The following is a 13,368-nucleotide window of genomic DNA, read 5'->3' on the forward strand; positions in this document are numbered from 1 at the left end:
TGTCTAGCACTCCTTACCATTTGAAGATGGGAGTTATATTTCTAACAACATCACTTCCACCCCTGGTGTACATTCTCTGTAGTCCTGTGCTTCAGAAAATATTATCCAGGCACAACACAGTGCAGTGAATCTTCTTTTCCTGAGTTTCAAGCTGGAGAGGTAAATGGGAAGTACTGATTTTGTGTTATGATTTCAAGGTATTTTCCTTGTAGTCCAGTATGATGGTAGATTTGCTCACTGTGAGACAAGGTAGTAATAGCTTACAGATTTTTGATCAGTTTCAAAGCTCAGCCCAAATGTGTATAATTCCTATTGATCTCTATCCTGGTGCATTACAAACTCTCACTTGGTATACCACAGGCAGCTATTGAGGCTTCAGCTACTTCACAGAATGTTAATACTGTATATGATAAATGTGTTCTCCATTTTATAATTCAGGTTTTTGTGCTTAAAAGCATTATTATTGGATTTTAGAAAACACCAGGCTGGTTTAGGAGAGGTCAGCGTGGTGTACTGGATTTGATTCTCTGCTCTGCCATGGAAACTCACTGGCTAATCTTGGGTAAATCACATTCTCTGAGCTTCAGAAGAAGGCAAAAGCAAACCCCCTCTGAAAAACTTTGCCCAGAAAACCGTGTAATAGATTCAGTTTAGGATCTGCATAAGTCAAAAAGAACTTGAAGGCACACAACAAGAAGTCTAGTTTAGGTTGATGTTTATGCTCTCTGTACACTGTCCTTTTTTCCAGCAAAAAAAATATCTTCCTTATGATTCACTTGTGTCTTTATTCATATTAAGTTGCTGAAGAATTACATAAAAATCTGTTTATTTGTATCAGGACCAGGATTATTCATCTGAATGACGGTGTCTATTAAAAGTGGTGTATCATGCAAAGTATGTCCCCAAGCATTAAAATTAAGATAGTTGAAAAATCTGATCTAACTTATTTATAATACTTTGTAGCTGCTGCATCTGCATTTAAGCATTTTGATAAATGTATGTGGTGGCAAAGACAGCATTTACAACTTACTTTGCAAAAACAAAAATTAATCATAGAAAATATGAGAAGCCATACTGTATGATTTTCATTGCTTTTCTGCAATTTGTTTTTAAATTCTGTCTGTAGTTCCTGGAACTGATTGTTCCCAGAACTCCCATTGTGAATTTTATCTCACTTTCAGCTTCCTAGGTTTTCAGTCACAATATTTTCTTGGAGACAGGCTACCTGAATAGTTTTAACAGATAAGAAAAATGTTATTAATTGCTTTTAACGTACAGTATTAGTTTATCCCATCATGCCATACTAAATCATATTAAATCCTGTTGTTTTATAAAATTCCCTTATAGTATGTTAATATTGTTCATGCTCATAAAATCGAACATGTGCTATATAGTCTTTTAAATAAGCCCAGCTGATCTCTTCAGTTTAAGGACCCCTAAAATAGGTGCACAATGTGTCTCCAGTCTGATAGGCTTGTGTCTGAAGATAAGTTTGGGGATTAGGTTGTTAAGCTAATTAAAACCCTGTTATCCATACATCTTATATTTCATAGATACTTGTGGGGGGAAACTTTGTAGGATTGCTATGAAATAAGTTTTGTTATTTTCTTGTAGTATTTATGGATTCTGATGATTTTTGTTCTTTTTGTTACATGGATAGATACACATCTAGAAGAGCAACAAAATGTGCCTTGATTGAGTAAGGTGGGGTGCTGGACTGCCACTTCTGCAGATTAAAAATAGAGGTCCAAAACACGCTGCAGAAATAATCCAGTTTGAGACTGCTTTAACTGTCCTGGCTCAGTGCTAGGGAATTCTAGTTTTGTGAGACATTTAGCCTTCTCTGTCAGAGGGCTCTGGTTCCACAATAAACTGCAATTCCCAGAATTCCCTAGCACTGCGCCAGGGCAGTTAAAATGGTCCCAAACTGGATTAGTTCTGTAGTATATTTTGGACCAGAGATAACATAATTGTGTAATTTAAAAATATCTTGGGGGGGTGGGGGGTTGAAAATAAAATACATCAAGCAGAATTATTGGTTGTTTAAAGTTGTAATGCTGTAGTAATGATGTAGCTTCACAGAAAAAAAAATACTCATAGCACAGTTGTACCTGAATACTTAGGGCTTGTAAAGGGAAACTAATTTGGTAATTAAAATTACTGACAGTTAAGTAATAATGGATGGGTGTTAATCCCAAAAGGGCAAAAAGTTGCTGGTAGCCAAACATTTATCTGAAAATTATTTCATTGTCGTCTAATAAAGCTTTGGCTTGCTTTTTTTCTTCCTTACTTGGTTTTGTGGCATTTTAACTCCAGTCTTGTCTGTACCTGGGAGTAATGTCCTTGGATGCAGAGGGATTTAGTAAGGAGTTAGCCTGTCACATACTAAGCATCACAGTCATATCCAAAGTGCCACTTCAGGTATGTGTAGCAAATAAAACAAATAATGACTGGGACATATTTTATCCCACATTTACTAAAATATCTCATTCCACTATTGTATTGCCATAGAAGAGAAAACAGGAGAGTAAACCAGATAGAAACTAGAAACAACATAGTTGAAATATGAACTCTTAGTAAATGGGATTTGATGTACCCCAGAAGTCAAATTACATATTAGATTTGTAGGTGTCCAGTTTCAGAATTTCTTCCCTTTTGCATTCTACTCTGGTGTATTGGGTAATGGTGTAAGAGCAGGTTTTCTGGTGCCTTGGAAGGTTGAAGGTAGGAGGAGAGAGGGTGAAAGTCCTGTTGTGGACCATTCACCAATTTCTGCTGCTCATTCTAATGCCTTCGGTTTGCTAGGATTCTGGAAAAAGAGTGGTGTTAGTACGGCTTATGTCTGAATGTGACTTGTAGTGTGAAATACATTTGAGTCCTCTTGCACTTGTGTAGTCATTTGCTATTTAGGATGAACTGTAATGCAGCAGCCAGCATGGTGTAGTAGTTTGAGCACTGGACTATGACTCTTGAGAACAGAGTTCGAATCCTCACTCCGCCATGAAACCCACTGGGTGACTCTGAGCAAGTCACACTCTCTGAGCCTTAGAGGCAAATCTCCTCTGACTAATTCTTATCAAGAAAACCCTGTGATATGTTTGCCTTAGGTTCACCACAAGTCAGAAACCACTTGAAGGCACACAACAACATCAGCAAAAGTAGTAGATGCATAACTTGCATAGTAAATAAGATTATACCAGTAGATTGAAAGCTAATGCAAAGATCAGTGAAGCACATGTCATTGTCCCTGTATACAATAGAACTTTAGTGTCCATTTACTGGACACCTGAAAAGTCACCCCCAAATATTAGGGGATCCTGTTTAACAAGAGTGTGATTATTAAGCTACAGCTGGAGGAAAGTAGTAGAAAGGCATGCCATTTGTTCAATTAAATGTCTTATGCTCATGCAAGATGTAGGTTGGACCCAAACAATCACTTAGTAGCTGAAATGTTAATTAGGTATGATGTAATTAACAAATGAACTGGTTACATTGTCAAAGACATTTTCCTTGATCCTGTTAGCTGCATTTAGTTAGAATGATACATCAGTTGTTGTAACACTGAAATATCCAATCTTCTGGCTTTGCACTCACATGTGCTGGGTTGAGGATAAAATTAGGCTGTAAATGTGCTGATGAACCTCTGCCACTAACTATGGTCTTGAAGGAAAGCGTCAAAGTTGTATGTGTTACTGTTTTTCCTTTCCCCCATTTTCCTGCTGCATAGGTTAAAGAGATCTGTGAGAGTTCCAGTGGGGTGCTATGAGAGACACTACTATGGGAGACACTACCTTGGAAGGACTTTGAATTGAGAAGTATCAGGACAGTACAATGAAGAATATCTGAGACTACAGTTGCCCCTCCGTTTTCGCGGACTTGAAGTCCACAGTCTCAGTTATTCACGGAACGGCAAGCCCCATTGGCAGGCGCGCGTCGACGTTCAAGCTAATGGGGCTTTAATATATACAGGTTTCCATTTTTGCGTGCAGGGGGGGTTCGGAATGGATTACCCACAAAAACGGCTGTATTTGGTTTGTCTTGTAGGCCGACATAATGGAAGGATAGTGTTTTGGAATTGTGAGAATGTATTTGATGAATTGCTTGCACAAGAAGGCAAAACAAACAATACCCAGCAATCAATTTGTGTAGAGGAGAATGGGGGATTGACTTAATCAGAAGCTGAAATTTCCAAGTTAAATATATTTCAAACCACTCTAGTTTCCCTTTTATTTGTATGTGAAAAGAGCTGAACTCATGACTTTTATGGGACAACCTCTAAAAGCTATTTACTAAAAAAAGAAGAAAAATAGTGAATCTGTTTCACTATGCTAATTATGGGTTGTTAACTGCCCTCGAGTCGATCATGACTGATGGCAACCCTGTGGATGAGGCATCTCCAAGACCTCCATCCTCCACTGGTAGGTCCTGCAAATTCAGGCTTGTGACTTCTCTGATTGACTCTATCCATCTGGCGTGTACTCTTCCTCTCTTTCTGCTGCCTACTTCCTTCCCTAGTATTGTTGTCTTTTCTGGTTTCTCATGCCTTCTCATGATGTGTCTAAAGTACAGCAGCCTCAGTTATGTTATCTTTGCTTCTGGGGAGAGTTTAAGCCTGACCTGTTCTAGGACCCATTTGTTTGTCTTTTTGGCTGTTTGCGGTATCCTCAGCACTCTTCTCCAGCACCACATCTCAGATGAATTTATTTTTTTTCCCTGCCAGCTTTCTTCACTGTCCAGTTCTCACATCCATACATGCTAATGGGGAATATAATGGTTTAGACAATTCTGACTTTAGTGCTCTGCTATATATCTTGCCCTTCCTATTCTTACTCTTCTTATTTCTTGATTGCAAACTCCGTTTTTATCAGTGTTTATCTAAGGTGCAGGAACTTTTTTACTATTTTGATTTCCTTATTGTCTAGATTGAACTTGATCCTCTGTGATCATTATTTTTGTTTTGTTTATATTCAGCAGCAAGCCTGCTTTTGCACTTTCTTCGTTCATCTTTTTTATTAATTGCTCCAAATTTTATGATGGTTTCCACTAGTAGCATGGTGTCATCTGCATATCTTAGATTGCTGATGTCCTTTCTTTCCATATCCACTCCTCCTTTTTCTGAGTCTAACCCTGCTCTTCATATGATATATTCTGCATAAAGTTGAACAGGTAGAGGGATAGAATTATGGGTATGAAGGATTAATTATGAGTCAGAAGGATGAATAGACTAAAGCATGATGGTGCCACTAGTGTACAAAACCTATGAATATTTTTATTCACATTAAATTTCTCTTGCTGGCTGGCTGCTGTCATAATTAGACAACAAAAGTGCGTGTGGCTCTTCCTATAAAGAAAAGATCAAGAACTCCAAATATTTGTACAATAGTGGATGCTTGAAACTATGGATAGTACTTAATCCTATTACTGTGATGTTTTTGGACCACAATTAACTGTGGGTAACTGAAACTGTGGAAAATGAAACTATGGATACAGATGGAGTACTGTATTGGTCTTATTTTGCCTCATTGCAATCTGAAATATGTACAGAGAGTCTCTTCTAACTGCAGTAATCAAAGCCGTTGAGAGGGAAAAAGAGTTTAAAATCAGCTGTACTATCAGGGAGGAGATTTAATGCACTTGTGGTGTCCCAGATAACAGCTCTTGAAAGTTCAGAGAAAGAGATCTTAATTTTTGACATATCATTAGGCTTTGCCTATCCTGTCTTAAAAACCTTTCTTCTAAGAAAGCTAAGAAGAATAGCTTTAGAAATACAGGCTGTAAGTTGGAAAGAAAACCCCACAACTCACAAGGTTGTATTAAGAAAGATGTACCACAGTGTTGGCTAGACATAATTCTGGAAAGCACAGTTGTATACTTCAGTAAAGGAATAGTGCCAGTCTCTCCTTTCCTAGAAATCCCACGAGATTGCATTCTCAATATAGTATATCTAGTTTACAATTATAAAATAGTCTAGTTGTTAGCAAACTGTAAAAGTGATATTAAGAAATAATGAGTGAAGCATAGCTGAATACTATTGGTATGTGTTTGCTTATGCTAACATTTTTATTAACAATCATATTGTGGAACCTAAAGATTGTGTGACTGTGGGCTAAACATTAAATCTAAATATACATACGCTGTATATTTGGTATGTTGGAAATAAAGACAGTTGTTATTTAGTTCAAGCTTAGAAGTAGATGAATCAGTACCTAAATGATAATTTATTTTTCCTTTTCCTTTTTACAGGAATCAGAAATTGCATCGGAATTGGCTAATGAGAGAGATTATGATTACAACATTAGGCCAAATGAGAACTCTTACTGCTATCAACTATTACAAGAATTAAATGAGCAGAGAAAAAAGGGCATCCTCTGTGATGTCAGTATTGTGGTGAGCGGAAGAGTCTTCAGGGCTCACAAAAATATCCTGGTTGCAGGCAGCCGTTACTTCAAGACTCTGTATTGCTTTACAAACAAAGAAAACCGTAACCAAACCACTGTTACCTACTTGGATGTTGTTGCTGTTCAAGGCTTTTCTGTCATCTTGGACTTTTTGTATTCTGGTAACCTTGTGCTTACAAGTCAGAATGCAATTGAAGTGATGTCAGTGGCCAGCTACCTTCAAATGACAGAGGTTGTCCAATCCTGTCGTAATTTTATCAAAGATGCCTTAAATATAAGCATAAAATCAGAAGCACCGGAAGCTGTAGTTGTGGATTACAATAGAAGGTCTGTTAGTAGGGATGGGTTGTCTTCAAGGGATCAGAAAGTTGCTAGTTTTTGGGCCACACGAAATCTTACTAACTTGGCAAGCAGTATAAAAACTGAAAATGATGGCTACTGTATTGACGAAAGCCAATCTGACAATTACCAAATGAATGACTGGGTTCAAGACAGCTCACCTGAAACGGCTGAAAATGAATCTCAAGGAGAGGGGAAGGTCTTTGTGTGGAATGATATGGGCTCACAGGGACAATCGCTTCAAGAACCCGGAAAAGCTAGAAGGAAAAACCAAGCTGCAAAAAGGTTTGTTTACAATATTCCACCCAGTAATGAAGAAACATTAGAAGACTGCTCAACCCCACAAGCATCAATCCAGTACCCAGAAGACATGCAGTTCATCAAAGAAGAAGCAGGTAAATACTTTGAGAATAGACATGTTATATATTAAAGCTTGTTTTAACTAGGTAATTGACATAACATTCTGTCTAAAACAATGTCTACAAGTGGAAAAATGTGAACCTCAGATGAATGACACTTGGAAATCTTCACATACAAATGGTAGTAAATTTTGAAGTAACATGGGCCTGTTACAGACAGCCAAAATAAAGCTGCTTCGAGTCACAGTGGAGGTATGGTGTATTTCAATGATGCATACGTCCTAAGAGTCCAGAAGCCACACCAAAGTCATGCTCCGGTTCCTAGGGCTGGAGCGTGGCTTTGGTGCGACTTCTGGACTCTTTGACGCATGGCTTCATTGAAACACCATACCTCCACTGTGACTCAAAGCAGCTTTATTTTGGCTGTCTGTAACAGTCTTTATCTGTGTCTTAAGTTATCACTTGTATCTTTGAATGTGAAATGCTTAATACTTTTTCTTTTACTTGACAATTTTGTGAGTGAAACATGGGTGGGATAGGTAGCTGAGTGTTGCAAAAGTCTAAGACAAGACTGAAATATTGTATGCTCTAGTGTCTAAATGACTTCTGGTAAGTACTGTAATAGTGAACATTATATCTTAATGGCATAACAGAAGTTTCAATGCTGTAGTTTTTTAGCTGCTTAAGGGGCCCATACGACAGGCCAAAATAAGCTGCTTCAGGTCACTTGGAGGTATGCTGTTTAAATGCACCACACATCTTAAGAGGCCAGAAGTGTGGCTTTGGCGCGCTTCTGGCCTCTTAGGACACATGCATCATTTAAATGCATACATCCAAGTGACCTGAAGCAACTTTATTTGGCCTGTCTGTACGGGCTCTTATTGTGCTAAATAATAGCAGGTTTGTGTGGTGTGTGTTTGTGTTGTCGTTTTTCTAGCCCTGATCTATGTTGTTGTGTGTTTCCAAATCATTTTTGACTTATGGCAACCCAAGGTGACCATCATAGGATTTTCTTGGCAGGATTTGGTCAGAGGAGTTTGCCCTTGTCTTCCCCTGAGGCTTAGAGTATATGACTTGCCCATGTTATCTGGGGTTTCATGGCCAAGCTGGAATGAACCCTGGCCTCCAGAGTCTAACCCACACTCAAATCACTACACCACACTGGCTCCGGGCTACTTATTAGACCATGCAAATTATGGTATGTCCCAATTAGCATACTAGTGATTATTTATGTCCCCATGTAATAAATGATGACCAGGGCCTGCTTGCTATAGTGGCTTGAACATTGGACTTTATCTCTGGAGACAAGGGTTTGAATCCCTACTCAGCCATGGAGACCACTGAGTAAGTCACTATCTTTCAGCTTCAAAGGAAGTAAAGCCAAACTCCGTATGATTAAATCTTGCCAAAAAACTCTGTGATAGGTATGGTTTACCTTGGGATCACCATGAGTAAATGACAACTGGAAGGCACACAACAACATATACGTTGTTGGAATTGTGGCGACTAACGTGTTCATATTTCCTCTTTATATTTTTATATATATAGAGTGGGATAATGTGTATCTCAGGCCATTTTTATGTCCCTTGGACCCTTCCATGTTTTTTCAGGTCAAATATATAACTGCTGCATCTGGAAGCTTTTTAGGGTACGATTATCCTAGACTCAAGCAAAGTTTAAGTCTTAACATGTTAGGAAAGGGTGAGGGACTTGGATTTTTTTAAAATTAAAAACAAAAATAATGACTTCCAGTCTTAAAGATGCAGAAATAAAAAGAGGACCTCTGGAGGAGAGAATTGGACCTTGGATCTGCTAAAGTTGCCTCCTCCCCTGACTACTAAAATTCTCAGATCTGTTTTCCTCTCCATGAAGACTGCTTCATTGTTGACAGCTTCCTGCTAAAATTTTTAGAGATGAATGCAGACAATGGCGGGTTATAGACACCCATTTGGGTGGTCTGGACCGCCCCTTTCCCCGGAGTATCGGGGCTTCAGTGGCTACACCGGCAGCTGTGAGGCCCCGATCCGCCGCTATTCAGGCTGCGGGGAAGCGGCAAAACGCACTTCCCCGCAGCCTGAAAAGGGTGTCCTTGGGGCTTCAAGCCCCAAGGACACCCCGCGGCGGCAGGGAGGGGAGAAAGGGGCCGCTTGGCCCCTTCTCCCTTGCTTCGCTGGGCGCAGCCATCTGGAGGCTGCGCCCAGCGAAGCAAACGGCCCGCGGACCAGAAGGAGCTCTGAAACGGAGCTCCTTCCTGGTCCGCAGAAAGGGCGCCCTAGGCGCCCTGCCGCGGATTGGGACGTCACGTCCGCGCCGCCCCGTGTAGAGGCGGCGCGGCGTGACGTCCTCACGGCGGCGGCCTGTGGAAGGCCGCCGCCGTTTAGTGCGTGACGGGCACACACTACCGCACCCGCCCTTTTATAACCCTAGTGCGTGCTCGTCACGCACTAAAATGCCGGTAGTAACCAGCCAATATATCAGATAGAAACTTTTCTGATTTTAAAATATAAATTATTATGTGTAACATTTACATAATTCTACTGCTTGTTTGACCTTGGAAGAGATACAAAATGGGCCTTGAATAAGACAATTAATACAAGTCTACCCAGTGTTAGAAAGAGAATACGTCTGTTGCTTGGAAGGTACATGATATATTCTAGCTTTGAAGGTAGGGAAGAGAAATAAAGTTAAGTAGGAATAAAATAAAAGGTGAAAGTGAACGCTGCCAACTCTGTGTAAACAGAAGAAGTTTTGTTTTTGACATAGTGACTCGTGTATTTATAACAGGGATGTCGGTAGCAAAACATTGTCATATGAATAACAGGAGCATACGCCATTTTTAATTTGTTTTAGGTCTCATTTGGACCAGTTGGAAGAAACTACAATTCCAGTGCTAGGCGTGTGTTGAGGGAAGAAGGGAATGTATATTCTTCAGAATCCATCAGCTCCTGAGTAGTATGGAATTGGTCTTTAGAAAAATTCTGTCTTTATCCCCCATTAATCCAGTAATAGAGGAAATACAGCCTCTAAGCTGCCTTTAAAAATAATACTAAACAAATTTTCTGAAGATTTCAATTAATTTGTCAACACAGTAATTTAACAACATTTTTGACATGAAACCTATTCATGCAGTTTAAACAATAAACTGTATATCCTTAAATATCTCCACCTCAAGATTTTCTCTAGTTAGACCACATTGCAGAAAACCATAACTTCTGATTCTCTGAATTTTCCATGGAATTTAGAGAAATGAAGGTTTGTACATATTGAAATCTTGCTTACTCATTTGTTGCATGTTTTAGCATATTTCTTGATTTATTTTTTCTCCTTCTAGACCAATTTCTTTATACACTGCAGAAGATTAATGAATTTGAAACTCAAACGAATTAAAGATGGGGCGCCTACTATATGGGTCAGGGCAAGGAATGTGTGGCCATCCAGATGTTAAACCAACTAGCCATTGTTGAGAAATTGTGGAAATTTCAGTCAGCAGTATCTGGAAGGCCACATATTCCTTGATATGCAACAGTTGTCAGTACCGTACATTGTAAATTCTGAAGGAATAACTTGTAGAACCCATACTGTGGATACAGGACTGCCAAAATATACTTAAAACTTTTCAAAGCTTTCATTCTTTTAAAAAAAGCTTTTACCTTTTCTACTGGAAAACAAGGGAAAAACACTAGGAGAGCAAGTGTCCCTCGTTTTCATAATGCATATACAGCCAGCCCTCCGTTTCCATAGATTCAACCATCCATGGCATGAAAATATATTTTTTAAATTTTCAAAAGTAAATCTTGATTTTCATTTTGTACAAGGGACACCATTTCTACTCCACTGTATATAATAATAATAATAATAAAATAATAATAATAATATAATATAATAATATAATAATATTTTATTTATACCCCGCCCTTCCATAAAAATGATCAGGCGGCTTACAAGATTATAAAAACATACAATACAGGTAAAATCCAATATAACAGTACTTGAGCATGCACAGTTTTGGTATCCATGGGGGGTCTGGAGCCAGCCCCAGTGGCAACAAGAGTCACTGTACTGTAAATCCTTGGTAGTTTTCTTTAAAATCTAGCCTTTTTTTTTGCACATAAAATAGACATGATGCTGCTTTTATGAGCCATTGATAGTAGTTGAAACAAAAGCAATGTGAATTTGTTACCTGAATTACAGGTAAAGCCCACTGAATTATACTGTGGTAAGAATTGTCCTGACACCAGTCAGATCTGTGTTGACTCAAAAGCTATTGACTTCAAGTGCTTCTTACTCTTCACCTTCCAGCAGTAATATGCTTTGAGCCCCTCTCCTAAGAATTTGGGCTGGTTAAAAAAGCATTCTGAGGCTGCATATTGGGGTTCACTTCACTTTACAATCTAAAAATTACCACTTAGATATCTTTAGCATAGCTTTCGCCCTCCCTCTCTCTCTAGCAAGAGGACATTGTGAGATTTCTGTGCCTTCTGCAAACTACAGCAAGATGCTTGCATTCCTGTTGTATTCTATTCTTTGCGAAAGAATCAAAAGGACAATGGAAGCGTTTGTTCTGCTTTGTGGTTGCTGTGAATGGAAATTTATACATTTTGCTTAAAAAATAAATAAAATAAACTTGTTGTTGTTGTGTTGTATAACTTAATTGCTCTATTGGTCTGAGTTACTTATCTACTCTTTGATTGCCTGTGAAATTGCCTCGAAAGGGGATTGGAATATTCCAGTACTGTTATATTTTCATACTTCTCTCCATTCTCTTCATGCCTAGATTACTTGTGTATCTATAAAGTGACCATATTTTGAAACTATGCTTAGATGGATTAACCCATGATAGAAGAGGGAGGACTAAGATGGAAGCGGAGGACAGTTAACAGTCAGTGTTGGGAAGGAACGTTCTTCCTCGTTTATTCTTCTTGCTGCACTGAAAATAGAATTACAGTAGCCTCCATTTTCGCAAGATCCATTCCGCGAAAACGGAAATTGCCAGATTCAACCCATTAGCTTGAATGGTAGCGCACACCCATTTGTCCCCTCCATTTGCTGCCTGAAACAGGCGAGGATGCGGATTCAAATCCGCAAAAGTGGAGGAGCGACTGTGCCTTTGTCTTTTCATAGATATACTTGAGTCAGAGTTTATGCCATTTCTGGTGAGAAAAATAGGGCTGTACCATTCCTTCTGCTACTCCTTCAGCCTTCACAGATGTTATCTGGAGTGCAGGAAAACAATTGGTTTTGGAGGAAGTTCTTTATTCTGTTCTGAATACATCTGTGTGGAAAAATGACAAAATATGGAAATAGAATGTAATTTACATCATTATCCAGCCCAGTATCCTTCCTGTTTTGAGTGTCTTCTCTCGGATAGTTGTCTTCAACAGTGATTGGAAGGCGACATACTAAGTTGTAAATACAGCCAGCCCTTATATCCGTGGGTTTTTATCCAGGATTCAAGCATCCACGGCTGAAAATATTTTAAAAACATTAATTCCAAAAAACAACCTGATTTTCGCTTTTATAAGGAACACCATGTTTTTGCCATTGATTTATGGGGCTTGAGCATCCACGATTTTGGTATCCATGGGGGGTCCTGGAGCCAAACTCCAGCAGATACCAAGGGCCACTATATAAGTATATTTGTGAATGACGAGGATAGCCCATTTATTTATTCAGCATTGTACTGGATAAACACCAGACATTTAGCAAGTTGTGAACTGTACAGAGACATGATCCACAACACAATAAATAAAAATATAAAATGTTAAATATCTAGGTGAGCATATACTTCTCTAAAAGTCATCTGTTGACTTATTATGATACCATCAGATTTCATAAAGTTTCTCCCGAATGCTCACTATGATGGTTGTAGGGAGAAAATAGTAATATGACTACTGCTGCTTTTTGAAAACTTTTTGCTGGTGACAGGAAGCCTGATTATGGTAGATGAACATGACCTAAAAATGTTTCCTGATAGGATGAAGGATGATGAACATCATGGATGTTTTAAAGAGATAAAAATCTGCTTCTGTCACTGTTACTAGAGAGGACATTAGAGAAGTGAAAAGTTTTAAGTAAGGGGCTAAATAGACTTGCTTTACCTGGTGGGGCATGGCGTATGCACGCCAGCCAGCCCATGCCAGTCCCCCCAAGGTATCATGCCGTGTGCCAACCGGCATGGCGGTGGGGGGGGGCCTTACGGTGCTCCACAGGGTTACATGGGGCCGTGGCTTTGATCCAGGGAAAGGGGTGATTGTTTCACCCCCTGTGTCTAA

At 39.1% G+C, this 13,368-nt stretch overlaps 1 protein-coding gene across 1 annotated transcript in view; it reads left to right on the plus strand.

Moving 5' to 3' along the window:
- ZBTB10 (zinc finger and BTB domain containing 10) overlaps window positions 1–13,368 on the plus strand; it is a 33,750-nt gene that overhangs the window by 6,889 nt on the left and 13,493 nt on the right. Inside the window, exon 2 of the mRNA XM_042462967.1 lies at window positions 6,244–7,132. Within this exon, the coding sequence (XP_042318901.1) occupies window positions 6,244–7,132 (889 nt within the window). The remainder of the gene's footprint in view (window positions 1–6,243; window positions 7,133–13,368) is intronic.

The sequence above is a fragment of the Sceloporus undulatus genome, chromosome 4 (genome assembly GCF_019175285.1).
Source record: "Sceloporus undulatus isolate JIND9_A2432 ecotype Alabama chromosome 4, SceUnd_v1.1, whole genome shotgun sequence".
Taxonomy (NCBI): Eukaryota; Metazoa; Chordata; class Lepidosauria; order Squamata; family Phrynosomatidae; genus Sceloporus; species Sceloporus undulatus.